The sequence below is a fragment of the Meles meles genome, chromosome 13 (genome assembly GCF_922984935.1).
Source record: "Meles meles chromosome 13, mMelMel3.1 paternal haplotype, whole genome shotgun sequence".
Classification (NCBI taxonomy): Eukaryota; Metazoa; Chordata; class Mammalia; order Carnivora; family Mustelidae; genus Meles; species Meles meles.
The window spans coordinates 79,116,493-79,133,493 of NC_060078.1; the positions used below are offsets into that span (position 1 = coordinate 79,116,493).

Consider the following 17,001-nt stretch of genomic DNA (forward strand, 5'->3'; position numbering starts at 1 on the left):
GAACACGTCATTTGCTCGTTTACTTGTTGTCACCTACTCAAAACAAGCTCTTCTTGCCTGTTCCAAAGGGAATACACCGTGCCTCGGCTTTGTTGGGTTTGGGTGACAGTTTTGACATCGACCGCAAATGAGAGTTGGAGACACAATCACATGAACCACCTGTGACTGCTTTTATCACACACTCAGTCTGTGTCCCAGATTGTCAAGGCTTTATAGGAAACCTGAGGACACAGGAAACCTGAGGAACACAGAAAGAAAGGTTTGTATATCCCATACCCCCATAGAAAAAGCAGGCAGCACCACTTTATCCAAGTTCTCTTTGTATCTTAACAGAAAGAGGTCTGGGCTGTATTCCGTTCCCTCAAAGTTGTCTTTAAAGAAACTGTCTTGAAGCACCTGGGTGGCTCAGTTGGTTAAGTACCCGACTCTTGATTTTGGCTCAGGTCAGTCATCTCAGGGTCATGTAAGTACCCTGTGCTGGGCATGGAGCCTGCTTAAGATTCTCTCGAAAGATAAGAGAAAGAAAGAAAGAAAGAAAGAAAGAAAGAAAGAAAGAAAGAAAGAAAGAAAGAAAGGAAGGAAGAAAAAAGGAGGAAGGAAGGGAGGAAGGAAGGAAAAGGGAGGGAAGGAGGAAGGAAGGAAGGAAAAAAAAGGAAGAGAGGGAGGGAGGGGAAGAAAGTAAGAAAGGGTGAGTCTTGTACATAGTTTAGTTTTGTTTTTTGCTTGTCAAGAAGTAGGCAATGGCAACATTTAAAATGAGTCCTCAAGTCCAAGAAATTGTTCCCATCTCTGCCATTCAATAGCAGGTATGAGATGAGAATACAGTCTGGTCAAAGCTCCCAGAGGGGAGAGCAGAGTTTGGGGGAGGCTGGGAGCTAACCCTGAAGTCCTGATGAAATTCTGACATGTGACCCGAGGGTGGGCACTGCCTCTAGAGGGGAACATCTCAGTCTCATGCCAGACGTGCCCTTTGTCGGTAGCCATCTTGATAAATAGGATACTGATGGTATTTTGATGACGTTCCCTGCTTCTACCTGGTCGAAGTTGATGAGATGTAGTTGCTGGTCAGTCTGGTGAAGGCAGCATCTTTAAGTCAAAAGTGAATCACTCATCACCGAGCACCTTCATCTTTGGTCACATGATTTGAGCATCAGGGCATCTATTTCATATGAGTGCCCCAGATGAATTAAGGGGTTTTCCAAAGAGCTCTGAGCTGCTGGAGCTTCTCCTTTCTAAGGCTTACCTGCCTATTAACTGCATCTATCCATACGCGTTGAGGAAGTGGGAGGCCAACAGCTTCCAGAGTTAGCATCTTATAGCTTTTAACAAATACCTCTGTGAAAAGTGCTGAGAATGAAAGGACTGACCTTTTAAGAATAAATAAATAAGTGTCCAGTGAACTCCAGGTGAGCTTCCCCTGGTGTGGTTCAGCAGGCGGAGCCAGGAAGCTGCCCTTTCCAACAGCATTCCAGCGGATTCTGAGAACGCTGAGGTGTGAAGGCCAGGGTCACTGCTGAGCAGTCCATGCTTTATGGATCAAAAAGCACTCGACAGGGAGAAATCTGCAACCCAGAAAAAAGCCTCAAGAGAAGCCTGCTCTCTCTAGCCAAAGGACTGGTGAAAGGGTATCCAGGCAAGATTGTGAGCCACAGGCAAAACTGTGGCCCTGCCTCCGGTCCAGCCAACAAAGGTGAAGTGGGGAGCCTAGACTTTCTCCTGCCCCCAGGATCCCTTCCACTTTCCCTCCCCTCCCCAGGTGCTATCATCTCTGTGCAGTAACCAGGGCCTCCCCAACACCCCCATGTCAAGTGAAGACCAGGTGGGGAGACTGGGCTTCCAACCCCACCAGGCAGGAAGACCACCCCTCTGAGACTTCTCGGCGGTGGTGTCAGAGGGACCTTGTAGAGAGCCAAGACCTCTATCCCCCACCCAGAGGTAACAAGGCGATGCCACCTTCCGGGGGGGAGGGGATGAGAGGCCATGAAGGTAGCCTGGTTTCCGCCCTTCCCTGTAGAAATCTTGTCTGTACATGCTGGTATTCCATCACCCGTCTTGCTTTTAGCCTTGCTGAAATGCTCTGTTAAACATATCTCTTGGGGGGCGCCTAGGTGGCTCAGTCTGCTAACCATCTGCCTTCAGCTCAGGTCATGATCTCAGGGTCCTGGGATCAGGCCCCGTATCAGGCTCCCTGCTCCACAGGGAGTCTGCTTGTCCCTCTCCCTCTGCCCTCCCTCATGCTCTCTCTCTCAAATCAATAAATAAAATCTTAAAAAAAAAAAAAAAGCATGTCTCTTGAATACAGCACAGAGTCAGAGTGGAATGCTGTGGAAGGCTCCTCTAGGCAGTGAGCATGGTGGCCGCTCTGGTGTGACAGCCGTATCTCCCTCCGGTGGAACCATTGTTCAGGCTGCCGGGAGTGTGGGTGGCTGATGGCTCTCAGCCCCAAGACTCTGTGGGGATTCCCTTAGCTCAAGGCAGCTGCCTTGGCCACGTTCGCAGCCTTCAACCAATGGCCAGTGGATAGAGGTGTGTCATGTGACGGGGGTACCGAGCCCCAGTGGGGACATCTCTGACAGGCCAGCTGAGCCCAGGATGCAGGGCATTGGCCGGACTTTTTGCTGCTCCTGCATCACCACTCACCAGCCCCCTGCCAGGCCTGCTTCCCTTCCCCTGACAGGGCTCAAGGCTAGGCCCATGCCCCAGGAACGCTTCGGCACACAAACCTCTCCACCAGAGGTTGTCTCCCGGGACCCAGCCCACGACGGTCAGTACCAGGCGTGGTCCGAGGAAGCAGATTCAGAAACAGGACTTGTGGGCTGCCCAGGGGACTCATCACCAGCGGCGAGTGGTACAGAGGCAGCCCCTGAGCACAGCTCATCTCCTCATTCAACCCTCGTGAGCACAACAAGCTGGGGTGGCGGGGGGCAGCTTCTCCCTTCCTCGTTTTAAATTGTGGGAATCAAGGCTGAGGGTGACCTGGCCAAGGTAACCCACCAGGTAAGGGGAAGAACTAAAACCAGGCCACCCACTTCAGATCTGGGACCTTTACTTTACTGCCGTTTCTCCTGAGGAAAAACACTTTCTGCTGTGTATTATTTTCTATCTCTGATGCACTGGTACAGCTCAGTGGGTCCACTGCGAAGGGTTCTTGACTCGTGGTGATACAGTTGTACACTGTCTCCCGAGTCACACCGTGTGACGGTCTTCTTGGTATCACAGTGCAGTGCCTGGCCGCCCGCACAGCTTCACGCAGTTCCTGACAGAAAGACGGCGCTGGGCCCGGGACCACACTGCCTTGCCTGAATCTGACTTGCCTGTTCTCATTACGTTCTTAAGTGCTTTCGCGTTAGGTTGGAAAAGAACTTTGCAGTAGCCCCTTTAGTCATACGGACGAACATAGAGGAGACTGGACCACACGGCCACAAGGGCTTAGAAGATCCATGTGGAAATACTAAAAAGAAAATGGGGAATATCTGTTTTCATTTGGAGGTGGAAACCCAGCAGACCCCTGACAACTTGTGCGGTAAGGGTAGAGATGTTGTCTTACTCGTGGTGTACTCCCTGGCCACGCGTGGTATCAATTCCAAGTGACTGGGAGTCAAGGAGTGTCCCTGGGTGTTCAGAAATGTGGTTGCCTCTTTGGATGTATATCAGAACCTGAAAACGGGGTGGTGTTGGATGGTGGGGATGAGTTATACTGTCCTCCTAGGACAAAGAATTCAACATGTGTGGTGTGAGTGAGTTTGGGCACATGGAGCCTTCGATACTGTGGATAGGAAAGCGTCAGCCAGAACGGACTTCTCCTTTTAAGGTTACATTTGGCTTTGGTGTTTGGTGGTAAATGGGAGGAGAATTGTTTTCATTCTTAACCTAGAAACCACACAGAAGGCTCTCCTTTTATAGTCAGGTTCTTCTTTCCTGTTCTTAGATTATGAAATAGCTTTTTTCTTTCCAGAGCCCTTCTCTGAGATGTGTTTAAGTTGTAGAATGCCAAGGCTCTGAATTAGAGTGAGGCACGTGAATAAACAAGATGTCTGTTCTCTCTGTCACACTTAGTTTCAGAAACTATAACCCTCGCGTATGTCTCAAAAGGTAGCGTATTTGCATCTAGGAAACAAATACATCAAATGCCGAAGATTTAAGTAAAAACAACCTTCACCTCTTTTCACCTAATATTGACGGAGACTGTTTCATGCTTGTGAAAAAGGACGTTTTTAATTCATCTGGTATTTTGGTGGCTTTCGTTCTTAGCATGGACATAATGTTTGTTCATTTCAATCACCCCGCAAGGCAGCAAGCTCTGACCACAGTGACAGCAGGAACCGAGTCATTTTTATGCGGCTCTCTCCAATTTATTCATAATGTGTAGCCATGGGGCATTTCCTTTGGCATTTGGGAAAAATGGGTCTCACTGAAGGCTGAACTGGTCAGTTAATATTCTGAAGCTTCTCGTATTTATAGTCCGTTCTCTGATTCACAAAATGCCTTGCTACGATCACAGCCACCATCACAACATTCAGAGCAAGGACCATGAATGAAAACAGATGCAGACTGTCAAAAGACTGACTCTGAGTTTCTTCTCTGTGTATTTCGTCCTGAAATCCTGTAAGTGGAAACCAGATAAAAATCATTTAAAGAAAAGTATTACTTGGCATTACAAAATTTTTGCAAATGGGTACCTCTCCACAGCCTCCAAGACTTAGGAATCAGTGGACGGTATGGCACATAATGCCAACACATAATGCCAAAACAACCTACCGGAACTGCTAGCCACTCTTTCAATTAGTGTATGTTTCTGCTTCATTTAAAAGACAAGATGTGTTGGGGCGCCTGGGTGGCTCAGTGGGTTAAGCCTCTGCCTTCGGCTCAGGTCATGATCTCAGGGTCCTGGGATCGAGCCCCGCATCGGGCTCTCTGCTCAGCGGGGAGCCTGCTTCCTCCTCTCTCTCTGCCTGCCTCTCTGCCTACTTGTGATCTCTGTCTGTCAAATAAATAAATAAAATTAAAAAAAAAAAAAAAGACAAGATGTGTTTACATTTGTTTGTTTAAATAGCTACTTTGTTGCCCTGACATAAGGTGAGAAACTTGTGGATTTCAAGCATCAAAATCAAACAGAAATGCATGTCCATCTACCGATGGTCACTGTCTCCCAAAGTCCCCAAAGTATGTTTGACCGATGGAGACAAACTAATTTCTTCTCTTCAAACAGGAAAAGGGGACTCTTCTAATGTGCATGATATTTCTATAACTTTCATTCACAAATGTTCAACTCATCTAGCCTAATATCCACAGATGCATTGTCTTTTCAGTGACTATGTGTATAAAATTACTGGATTTAATTTTTGTTCTCTTTTGTTTTTGTCATGGAAATATTTTGCTACAAACTAGAACCCTACGCCTTCCCAATCCATTCAAATAATAATAAAGACAGAGGTCATAAGATTCTCTTATGCCAGGATCATTTTCATATGAGATAAATTCTCATAAACACTTTTCATGTAAGTATGGTCTATCGAAGCCATTCAGCCATGGCTTATCCTTGGGCATTCACTGTTCTGTGACCTGGCAGGGCTCATGCTTTCAACCTTTAAAAAGAAGCACGACTGTGTTGAAAATATGGTATTTTCTCTGTTTTAGAAAAAAAATCTTTTTGTTTTCCCAAAAAGGTGATTTGTGTGAGATGCTGGTTCATCTGATTCGACTCATTTAGGAATTAAAATACATTGCTTTTGATTCTCTTATCTGCCATGGTGTGGCTATAATAAGTCAGAAAGCTAAGAGAAACTGTTGTTTTTAGAAGTGAGGACATTACATTTATACTGAGAAGCCATGGGAATAATGGTGAATTATCAGTGCATCATATGCTTAAAATGTACATGGCTTTCATTTTATCAACTAACAGAAAGAAAAATTAATCTTGTGTGCTTACCTGATTACGGGCTTTCCTACAAATACTATAAATCTCTAAACTATACGGGCTTAAGAAGGAATACATTTGAGCAGAATTTTATGAACCACGAGGTATTCTTAGTTCATGATAGCTTTTTTCTTACCTGGATTTCCACTTGCACTCCGATCCCTTTTCAGACGAATAGGTCCTATGACAGAATCAGTCTTCCATTTGTACGAAGAAATGTCTCTTTTCCTTCTAGAGACACAGCCTTGGTTGCAGCGAGACTGATGGTCACCGCTGTCACATATTAAAATCTTACACTGGAGATATACGGAGCCCAGACTTCGCAAGAATTTAAAGGCGTTAAATTGGAATCTTCCGTAGTGTCCAGATAACGGATACATCATACAAGTGTCATCTTGAATACATCTAGGACAGAATTTATGGCACATTTAGAAAATTTCCAGTTCAGTCTTTTCAGTATTGAAAAGAGATGATACAAAGTTTTCTTTGAATTGTCTGATCTGTGGGTCAAAAATTTCTCCAGAAAGACAATGTCTCCCATCCAAGTACAAACCAGGCCTGACCCTGCTTATTAGCTCCTGAGATCAGACGAGATCAGGTGCATGGTATGTTAAGTGATGAACTGTTCAATTCTACTCCTGAAACTGATATTACACTATATGCTATAACTAACTAGAATTTAAATAAAAATTTGGAGAGAAAAAAATAGTAAAAAAAAAAAAAAAAAAAGACAGTCAGTGTCTTTAGCTCAGACTAGAGTGAGCTAAGGCTATGGACCTGATTCCTGGGTAAAATAAAATTCCCTCCAGCAATAACATTTCTAGTCCACATGAAAAAATAGTTAGAAAATCAATTCAGATATATTAGAGCTCTTACACCTTACCTTAGACACTTGTTATGAAGATATCAATATGGTTGATGTAGTTTAAGTCCATCAGCTTATAGAAAAAAAAAAAAAGGAAAACTTTCCTTTAAAAAAAACAACTTTTTTTAAGTTTTTTTTTTTTTTTTTTTAAAGTAGGCTCCACGCCTGATGTGGGGCTTAAACTCCTAACCTTGAGATTAAGAGTCATAAGCTCTATCGACTGCAACAGCCAGCAGCCCCTTCACTATTTTGTTTTATTTTTAAGGAAGGAATGCCTCAGATACTTTATAAATTCATTACACTTCTGTTCTGCAGTTTGAACAAGTGAAATACTCTTCTGGGATTTTGTTGAAAATAACCAAAATGTGGAGAAAAAAAGCAAAAATGAAAACATAAATCCTTCTTGACAAAAAATAAATTTGTTTCTACCAGCAAATATTTTGGAAATAGACTTAAAATTCTAGGGGATATGGGCTGTGGTTGTAGAAATGCTCTAAATTAAGTTACCTGTAATTAGTGCACAGTAACTATATTTTGTAAAATGATTACATTTACTAAATTCCATGGTAGCGGTACTAGAAAAAAAATTGTACAGTGTGCCTAGATGAATCGTGCATCCATGCACAAACAACAGTACCTCATTCAAATCACTGTCAATCCTCAGAAAAGCATGTCACCCGGCAGTACGTACCCACTCCTGATCAGGTCATAGGTTGGAGATGCAAAGTCAGGCGTGGGCGAGGCAAGGCAGGTATCCAGAAATACCACCAAATTTGGATCAGAGGTGCGCAGACTGACTTGCACAAAGAGAGTTTCGTTCAAATCCACATAGTATGGTGACTCCAGTAGAGGCTTTTCAAATGAACCGGATTCAAAAAGAGCCATGCTTGTGTTGTATTTGCCCAGGGCGCTTTGATTTTGTATTACGTCATCTTCCGTTATGTACATCATCTCCACGGTAGAATTCGATTCCATTTCACACTTCAGAATGATCTGGAGATGTTTCTGGCGGGTGATCACTTCCGACGTGGGGGACGGAATGAGAGTGATCATGTTGGTGTAAGTGACCGAATGATCCTCCACCTGCAGTGACATGGAATTCAAACGCTGTACGTCAAGTCCGGTAATCGTTTAGAGCCCAGATATGAAAAACATCTGCAGACAGAGACACACTTTCCTTAAATCACAAGATAGCAGCTTTCCTACCAGGGTACTCTAAGGCTCTGAAGTGCTTTATTTAAGAAACATTCTGGGTAGGAAGAAAAGGTATGAGATGAGAGATAGAGCTTGGCTTGGAAAGACATGAAGACAGAATTAGAACTTTTTTCAGTTATGTTAAAAGCAATTCTGAACACCAATTTCCAGCCCTGGAAAGACTTGAGACCCTGTAATGCAAGGGCTTCTTCCATAAGTAGCTTTGTGTAAGGGTGGCTCCCTGGGCGGTTTCCCAGGTGTGTGCAGACAGAAGTCTTGCAGGTTTCCCAAGGATACCTTCCCTCGGGGTGTACAGATAAGGGCCCAGGTGTTCATTCGGAGCAGAAAATGATGATTTACTTCTATTCTTATCCATTCTCTGGAGTAGTTGCCATTCTTCTCGGCAAGGTTGTTGTCTAATGACATGAGTGGAAAGTTTAGGGTATACAGCCTAAAGGGACCTACAGGTTGCCAATGTTTGAGATCTTAAAGTTCTAGAAAATGGAAGACAAATCACAAACTTATGTCCTACGTCTCTCACACTAGGCTCATGTTTTTACCTTCTCCCTTTACAGGGAAAGAAGAGCATAACAATCCAGTTAGACCTTTGCTAAACGTGAGCTCTAATCAGTTTCCACACAAGTACTGCTGCTGGGTTGCGACGCCTGCGGCATCGAGGTGTCCAGACGTTCTTCCACGAGTTCTCCGAGTTCTTCACCTTCCGGGAAAGAGAACCACCTCTAGTTCCCCTGAGAATAAATGTGGCGACTTGGCAGTCGTGTTTAAATGAGTGAGTGCGCGCAAATGTTCCCACAGGTTCGCCATGGGTTGAGCCCTAAAGCTTTGGGACGTGTTCATTAGGGCCACCAGAAAGCCCTGCATTGCCAGCATCACCCAACACACCGCTGGCATTTGACAAAACCCAGCTCAGTGCCTCACTTTACCTTTTTGATCGTACCACATCCATCAAGAGGAATAGAAAATTCCACCACGTTTGAGATTTTCGGTCTGCAAGTTGGGTCATTCAGGTGTAAGTTATTCTCTCTGTATTTAAGTGACTCCAGGTAGGATTTACTTATGATAACTCTCATCTTGTCGGAGGAGCAAGTTAAAGATGCTGTTCAGAAAAAAAAAAAAAGGATGATTATGTTTATGGCAGCTAGAACTTTGGATCTTGAAAAGCTGTATGTACAGAAGACAATATAAAAACTCAAAACCTTTTTTGCTTTAAACCATAATCGGAAGCCTGAGCTAGCCGAGCAGTTCATCCGCCTTCTACAAGGTTCACTGTGACCTTGTCTGCAACTTGATTCTCTAAATCTATTATTTTTGGTTGTGCCTTTAGGCAAGGCATTGCAGAAAACAGCCCATATTTTTTACAGAAATCTTTTCTAAGTTAATAAAACCATTCATTTCCTCTCGTACTAAGCAACGTACTTCTCAAGGTTCAGGTTATGAGTATATATTCCAAAGGATCTATGACAGGCTTGCAAATAGGGATAGCCGCAGGTAGGCTAAGAATTAAGGAGCAGTTTCTATGGATACAATCTTCAAAGAGCTCCAAATAGCTAAGGAATGTGACTTACTAGTGTTGATATTTTCTGCATAAACGGAAGTGTAGGAAGCAGAGAAGCCCCGGTAGGAGTTGGCGTAATCCGTTGATAGCACCACAGTCAGAGAGTCTGACGAGGATTCGAAGGTGGGCCTCACGTGGCCACACACCTGTCCAATCAGGCCAGAGGTGGTGGAGGGACCGTCATAGACAGCAATGAAATCAAATCTGCAGTGTTCATCCACTTCTAAGCTAGAGAAGTAGGGCCTCTGGTGAAAAAGCTTTCCAAACCAATTCAATTCTCAGCATCAGAGTCAAGTGATTAAAGCGTTTTCCTTGTGACGGTAGCTCAGGTTTAGGACAAACCTAGGGCTTTGCCAGTCCCTGATATGACTTCAGAATCTTCAGCAAAATAGACAAACAGGGTGCCTGGGTGGCTCAGTTGGTTAAGCAACTGGCCTTCGGCTCAGGTCATGATCCTGGAGTCCCAGGATCAAGTCCCGTCCACATCAGGCTCCCTGCTTGGCAGGGAGTCTGCTTCTCCCTCTAACCCTCCCCCTTCTCATGCTCTCTCTCTCTCTCTCTCATTCTCTCTCTCTCAAATAAATAAGTAAAATCTTTTTTAAAATTTTTTTAAAAGATTTTACTTATTTATATTGTGGTGCAAAAACAATGAACACTGTTACGTTGAAAATAAACAAATAAAAATAATAATATAAAAAATAATAAAAAATAAATTTTTAAAAATGGACAACCTAGTTCACTGTAATAGTATCGGTGTTCTCTCTATGCACCAGTGCTACGATAAGCACCCATCTATGAGATGGCTCACATAATTTCTCTTCCCCAGGTTCCCCCTTTGCCAGGTGGGCTCTCTGCATTTCACCAACAGCAGAAATGGACCACAGTACTTACAAAATGTCCATGAAGTTTAGTTTTATCTTGTAACCTTTCTCCACTTGTATGTGCCACACGCAGTAAGCCAGCTCAGGATGCGGGTTCGGGTAATTGGGGCTGGTAAAAGAGCCTTCCAAGGAGTCGAAGTAACCACCACAGTCTGGAACAGCTGAAAGGGATGTGAGGGCGACCGAGAATGTAAATCAAGAGAGACTTCCTTTAGTTTCAGTGCTGCGCACTGAGCTGAATAAGCAATTCCCTACCCCACCCAAAGTTTGCTGCATTGTCCTCTTTCAAATTGGGAAATTTTTATCCTTCTTTATCACTGGATTTTCTGACCACTGCTCCAGGGCAAAGGGACACTGTAAGATCGGTCCCAGCTTTAGAGACCCTCCATGGCATGGACTAAGCCACAGAAAATGACATCACGCTCTCAGGACTGTCATTGGAGGCTCTTCCTCACTTGGCCCCAGCCCCGCTTTCCAGCCTCATCAGCACTCCCCGTGACCTGCTATGCCAGCCTGTCCTTTCTTCCCGCAGCTCCTCGGACTGTCGGCTCCAGTGGACAGGAGTCCCCTCCCGTGGTTCTCACCTCTTCCTACCCCTACGCTGTCTTTCTAAGTCAGCTCAGATGTAGCCGACAGGAACCAACGCTTGGTCCCTCCTTCCCCCGGTTGGGCAGCAAGCAGTTGGACAAGAGAAAGACAGGCAGGCCACACCGAAGGCTCTCTTTCGGGGGGCATAAAACAGTCGAGTTCATCTAAAGCACAGGAGGCACGTCAGGTAGTGGCCAGAGGTAAGGCCTGAAAAGGGGGCCTGGGTCTGGCTCTGGAAAACCGTGCTCCACTCCCGAGATCGGCGTGGTTTGAGAGGAGAGTGACACGATCGGCTCCGGGCCTCAGGAAGCGAACCAGAGTGGAGCTTTGCTCACAAACCCTCTTGCAGAATTTCTTAGCATTCTGCTTTGCGTTGTAGTGGAATCTGGGTGCTGGGAACGCAGAACCACGGTAACATCTGACTGCCTGACGAGTTAGGTCAGCATTTCTCATCGCTTGCTTCCTAATCTTTGTCAGAGACATGTGGGGACCTTGTCAAAGGTGAAGGTTCTCGAGCCCCAACGCAGATCTGAACCAGACCAGAGAGGGAGGAGCGGTCCCTGAATGCGGGTTTCAAGGGATCTCGGGGTTATCCTGAAACAGGCCGAACTTGGAGTCTGCTTTGGGCTGTCGCACAGTGCACCCCAGCGTGCAGCCATCTGATCAGCCCCTTCCATCTGCCTCACCGGGAGCCAGGTAGAAAGGCAAAGTCAGGGGCTCCATCCCAGAACCAGTGAGCAGAGTCCCTGGGGTGGGAGGGGGGAGCAGGGATCTGATTTCACAAGCTCTCCGGGTGATTCTCACGCACGCGGGTTAGAAAACCTCTGCTCTCACAAACAGAGAACTCAGACTCGAGGTTATAACAACCCACGCAGGAGCATGTGTAACTTTCTTTGCTCGTAGGTGGTCGGTGCTTAGGTTGCATAAGTGAAAACTCACAGCTGCCAAAAGAGAAGAAGTAGTAGAAGATGAAGACGCTTCTTTGAATTCTTATAGAGTCAGTGAGGATTTGAATCGTTAATGTGTTGGATGATGATTCAAAAACAGGAATGTAGTCATGTTTACTACAGACTTGCCCCAGCAGAGAGCCCTTGGTCGAGTTTCCATCAAAAACTTTAATGTTTTCACTTTCACATCTTCCATCAGGATCAAGCCTGCGAACAGAACACGCCACGACTGGAGATGAGCCAGCAGGCAAGGGGGTCAGGGTGTCAGCTGCTCACAGCGGCATCCCAGATAGCAACACCTATCTGCGTGGCATGTCTGCTTCGCATCAACCTCCCCAAGACCAACCATCCCCACCTCCCTCAACAACAAACCACACTCCATCAATCTAGAAATGCCTCAGGGGGCTGAACTGCTTTGCCAAGGATTCTGTAGAGTCAGGGGTGGGGGGGAAGGTGGATCTGGAACCCAAGACCCCTCGCCTTCCACGTCCGTCTCTCCTGTTCCTCGTGCCCGTGTGGGAACTGTGGGGTGGGATCTTCTTATTTAGAATTCGTTCCCCTTGAGGTTGGACATCCAAGGCTGCTGAAAGGGGGAGCAACTCTTCCCCCCGGTCCCCCTCCCTCAGGTAAAGCAGGTTTCACCTCTTCCCAGCCCCTTCCTTCCCTCACACCCCCACGTCCTCATTCGTAAGGACAGTCCCAGGCCCTGCACTGGGCACGGCAGAGCAGGATGACTGTTTTCCACCCGTTCTGACAGGGTCTGTCCAAACGCCCTCAGAATCCCGACAGAGGGCCAAGGTGCCCGAGAGGGAAACGCAATGGCGGACACACCCCAGTTCTCCCTCCAACCCGAGCCCCTCACTTGCCGTGGAACCTTGCACAAGCGATTCACTATTTCTTTGCCTCAGTCTCTTCTGCAAATGGGGAGTCACAGCCTTCGTCTGGCGTGGGGGTTCCCGTGTTCTCGACGGGAAGCGCCTGGCACAGGCCCGGCACACAGGCAGCGAGCGTCTAAGTGAGAAAAGCTCATCTCCCCTCCCTCCCTCTGCCGTGCTGCCATGCCCTCCCTCTCCACACACCAAGAATAATGCAGAGGATTCTCGGTAGCCCTGGAAGTCCCCCTTCCCCTCTGTATCCGTGAGGGCCACAGAGAAGTCTGCTCCCCCGCCCAGTCATACGGACACGCACCTCCCAGCGTGGCGCCTTGACCAGCGGGGGCGGCAGGCAGCGACCCTGGGCTCGTGACCTCTGCACACCCGTTCTCAGGCCCCAGCCGCCCCCACCTGGACCAGAATCTGGGCCCAGGGCCGAGCAACCGCACTTTCGAAAAACCCTCCGTCGAGTTGCCCTGAGACTCCCCAGCTTTAGCACCACGGGGATTGGGTAAGACTTTGAGCCCTGGAGCCAGGTGGCTTGGATTCCAGTCCTCTCCCACCTGTAGTCAACTGTGACTTTGGGCACAAAGGTGACTTCTCTGGGATTTCTTACGCACGGAGTGGGGATTAGATTGCATCCACCCGAGAGTTGTTGAGAGGCTTAACCGAGGAAGTTCTCCCCGAGCCCTGAGGGAGGCTCCTAGAGCAGGGCCCTGTGCTCAGCTTGGCCTCACGCTGCCGTGACCTGGGCACTTAGAGAAGACGGTCGTGAGTAGGTATGGATTTCAAAATGAAAAGTTAAAGAAAAAACACCCGATGGCCTCGTTCCCACCCCCGGGGATTCTGATCTAATTCTCTGGTGTTCAGCCTGGACATCTGGGTTTGGGGAAGGTCCCTGCTGATTAGAATGCATAGCAAAGGCTGGAACTGCAAGTTTCATGTTTTAGGGCCTGAAATCTGGAACTAGACTAGCTGGATACTAATGCCGGTCATTCTACTCACTGTGCGACCTGAGATAAGTTCACCACCTCCCAGTGCCTGGGATAACCACACCGACCTCCAGGACCTCTATGACCAGAGCCAGGGGCCCAGTCATCGTCAGTACTATCGACCACTATCTTCATCACCGTCGGCATCATGGGAGTTAACATTATCTCTGGGACCAGCTGATTTTTCTGACACACACTCCCTAGTGTGGCCAGAGTTCAACCACCCTCATTGGAAAATAAAGACTCTACTTACTGGAAATAGGAAAAGATGATTCTGATGCTCTTGTTTTCTGGTCTATCTAGTGTCCAGGTGCAGTTCTCGTTGGGATTGAGTTGCAGGATTAGGGCCCTGTGGACATCGGACTGGCTGGAGCCTCCCAAGCTGGCCTGGCAGCTTGATTTGCCTGGGAGAGACCACGGTGCACAATGAAGAAAGTCAGCTGCCCCTGGCCTTCTCCTTCAGCAATTAGGACTCTACCCCCATAGGTAACATTCATACAAGCATGCACGTAATTGTGATGGTATTTAGTTCATTCCCAAGTAAGCCACCATCCATTGATTTCTCAGTCTTAGAGCCCTTAGGGAGAAAAAATTTATGATTTCTCTATATGTGGATCATAAAAAATAAAGACTATAGGGGTGCCTGGGTGGCTCAGTCAGGTAAGAGTCTGTCTTCTGCTCAGGTCATGATCCCAGGGTCCTGGAATTGAGTCCCACATTGGATTCCCTGCTCAGTGGGGAGGCTGCTTCTCGCTCTCCATCTGCCTGCCCCTCCCCCTACTTGTGTGCTCTTTCTCTGTGTCAAATGAAAAAACAGAATCTTTTTTTAAAAAATTAATTAAATAAATATTATATTAGGGCTTAAAGAAAGATGGATTCACCAAGAAGCTATATCTACAATATATAAAGAACTCTTATAACTCAACAATTAAAAGACAACCCAATAAAAAATAGAGAAACAACAAAAATAGATATTTCTCTAAAGAACACACGAAGGCCAATAAACACATGAAGAAATACTCATCATCATTAGTCATCGGGGAAATGCAATTCAAAACCAGTGAGATACGACTTCACACCGTTAAAGATGCGAAACAAAACTAGAGTGAAAAACACAAAGTAAATGAGTCTTGACAAGGATGCGGAGAAATTGGAACCCTCCTGCAAAGCTCATGGGAAGGTAAAATGGGACAGCTGCTGGGAAAATGGTCTGACAGTTCCTCAAAAGACGAAACAGGGAGTTACCATAACCCAGCAGTTCTGCTTCTAGTTTCTTCTAGGCATATCTCCAAAGGAGTGAAAACATATGTTCGCACAAAGACGTGTACACTAATGTTTATTTATAGCAGCACTAGCCAAAATAACAAGTAAGTGGAAACAACCCAAATGGGCATCAACTGACGAATACGTAAAACAGGATCTACCTATACAACGCAGGATAATTCAGCAATGAAAAGGAATGAGGTACTAATGTATGGTACGGCATGGATGAGTCTTGTAAATATGACGCTGAGTGAAAGACCGCAAGTTATAGGATTTCGTGCGTACGAAAAGTCCTGATTAAGGAAATCTGTAGAGACAGAAAATAGATTAGTGGTTGCCTTGGGCAGAGTGTATTGGGAAAAATGGGGAGTACCTGCCAATGGGTACAGAGTTTCTTTTTGGGATGATGAAAATGTTCTCAAAGAATGGTGACAGTTGCAAAATTCTGTATGTATACTAAAAACCAGTCAATTTTACATTTTAGAAGAGTGGATTTATATATAATTCATTATAATTCACATTATATGAATTATATCCTAATAAAGCTGTTACTAAAAGAAAAGGAGGAGGAGGAAGAGGGGCAGGAGCAGCAGTGGCGGCTATAATGGAACGTGAACAAGAAAACTAAATACTTCATAATGGAACCCAACAAACAGTTAAAAACTCCACTTAGAAACAAAAAGCTTTTCATTTCCCTTTTTATCCCCGGGTGATGGGTGATGTCCTTATAACAATAGTCTCTTATTTATTTTCCCCTAACAATTACTATTATGTTTATTAGTAAAAAATATCAGAAAGCAAACACAATTAAAGATGAAAGTATAGGGTCCTTGAGTAGCTCAGCAATTAAGCATATGCCTTTGGCTAGGTCGTGATCCCAGAGTCCTGCGATGGAGGCCCACATTGGGTTCCCTGCTCGGCAGGAAGCCTCTTCTCCCTCTCCCAACACCCCCCACCCTGCTGCTTGTGTTCCCTCTCTCTCTCTGTGTCTCTGTCGAATAAATAAATCAATCAATCTCAAAAAAAAAAAAGATAAAAGTATAATCCCACCCACTGAGAAAAAAATCACCATTAAAACCTTGTTGTAGAAACTTCCAGAACCTTTTCTTCTCTCTACTTTCAGATTAAAGATGCTCCAATGTATATATTTTAAACATAAACACCATCATAGTGTACAAATGTCAGGTAGTTGTTTTCTCTCTCAAGGTGGATCCTGGGACCTTTCTTACGATTTCTAAGAAATCGCCAAAGTTATACCTTTGTTTGCCTTTACAACTTACAGAATAAATGAAGGAAATTTATATTGCTTTTTACATTAGGTAAATGCAGTGTGTTTGTGTGCACTTTTATAATTATTTCCAAAATATTTAATTCACAGGAGTGAAATTACTAGGTAAAATTCTTTGCTCTTGTACATTTTTATGTATATTCTCATATAGGCCTGAAAAGCCTTAGTACTAATTCCAAAAACATATCAAGAGCATACAAATAAATGTTCCCTGTATTAAGGCCATTAGCAGATATTAAAACTTGAAAAACTTTCAGCAGAGGCCTCTGGAAAGGAGGTCTCCTTATTTTGATAGGAAACAACAGGTTCAATATTCTCACCTTCAGACTTGGTCCAATTCAACTCTGCCAAACATGGCACAATTAAGAGGGCCAAGAGGACGAGCCTTCTTCTCACAGCCTCCATCGTAGTCAGGGGAAGAAGAGCCTGAAGGGTGGGCAGGCTTTTATACCTCCCAGTGCTCTATATCTGGTTCCAGGGCTTTCTGGAGACTTCAGGGTATGTGTCCCTTTGACCGGTGAGGGCCAGATTTGCGTGAGAATGGAGCAGCTGTGTGACTTATTTCTTATCAGCAACCCCTAACACTGAGTGTTTGCTCTCCCCATTCACTCCTGGACC

The 17,001-nt window shown here is 45.6% G+C and overlaps 1 protein-coding gene across 1 annotated transcript; it reads right to left on the reverse strand.

Annotated features, from left to right (window-relative positions):
• Positions 1–4,269: 4,269 nt before the first annotated feature.
• Positions 4,270–16,788, reverse strand: CUZD1 (CUB and zona pellucida like domains 1). The gene is made up of 9 exons (XM_046026346.1): positions 16,704–16,788; positions 14,086–14,236; positions 11,961–12,175; positions 10,444–10,594; positions 9,563–9,780; positions 8,921–9,093; positions 7,474–7,865; positions 6,054–6,322; positions 4,270–4,603 (listed from the first exon to the last, which is right to left on the reverse strand). Exons 1-9 carry the CDS (start codon positions 16,786–16,788, stop codon positions 4,428–4,430), a joined length of 1,830 nt encoding a protein of 609 aa, XP_045882302.1. The 3' UTR covers positions 4,270–4,427.
• Positions 16,789–17,001: the final 213 nt, after the last annotated feature.

Bases quoted from the DNA above. Each gene is read 5' to 3' on its own strand.
- CUZD1 (XM_046026346.1), bottom strand. From the start codon at position 16,788: ATGGAGGCTGTGAGAAGAAGGCTCGTCCTCTTGGCCCTCTTAATTGTG. The intron at 12,176-14,085 runs GTAAGTAGAGTC...TTCTGTTCGCAG, and splicing joins ATCATCTTTTCCTATTTCCA to GCTTGATCCTGATGGAAGAT. The intron at 9,781-10,443 runs GTAAGTACTGTG...CTACTTCTCTAG, and splicing joins CTAAACTTCATGGACATTTT to CTTAGAAGTGGATGAACACT.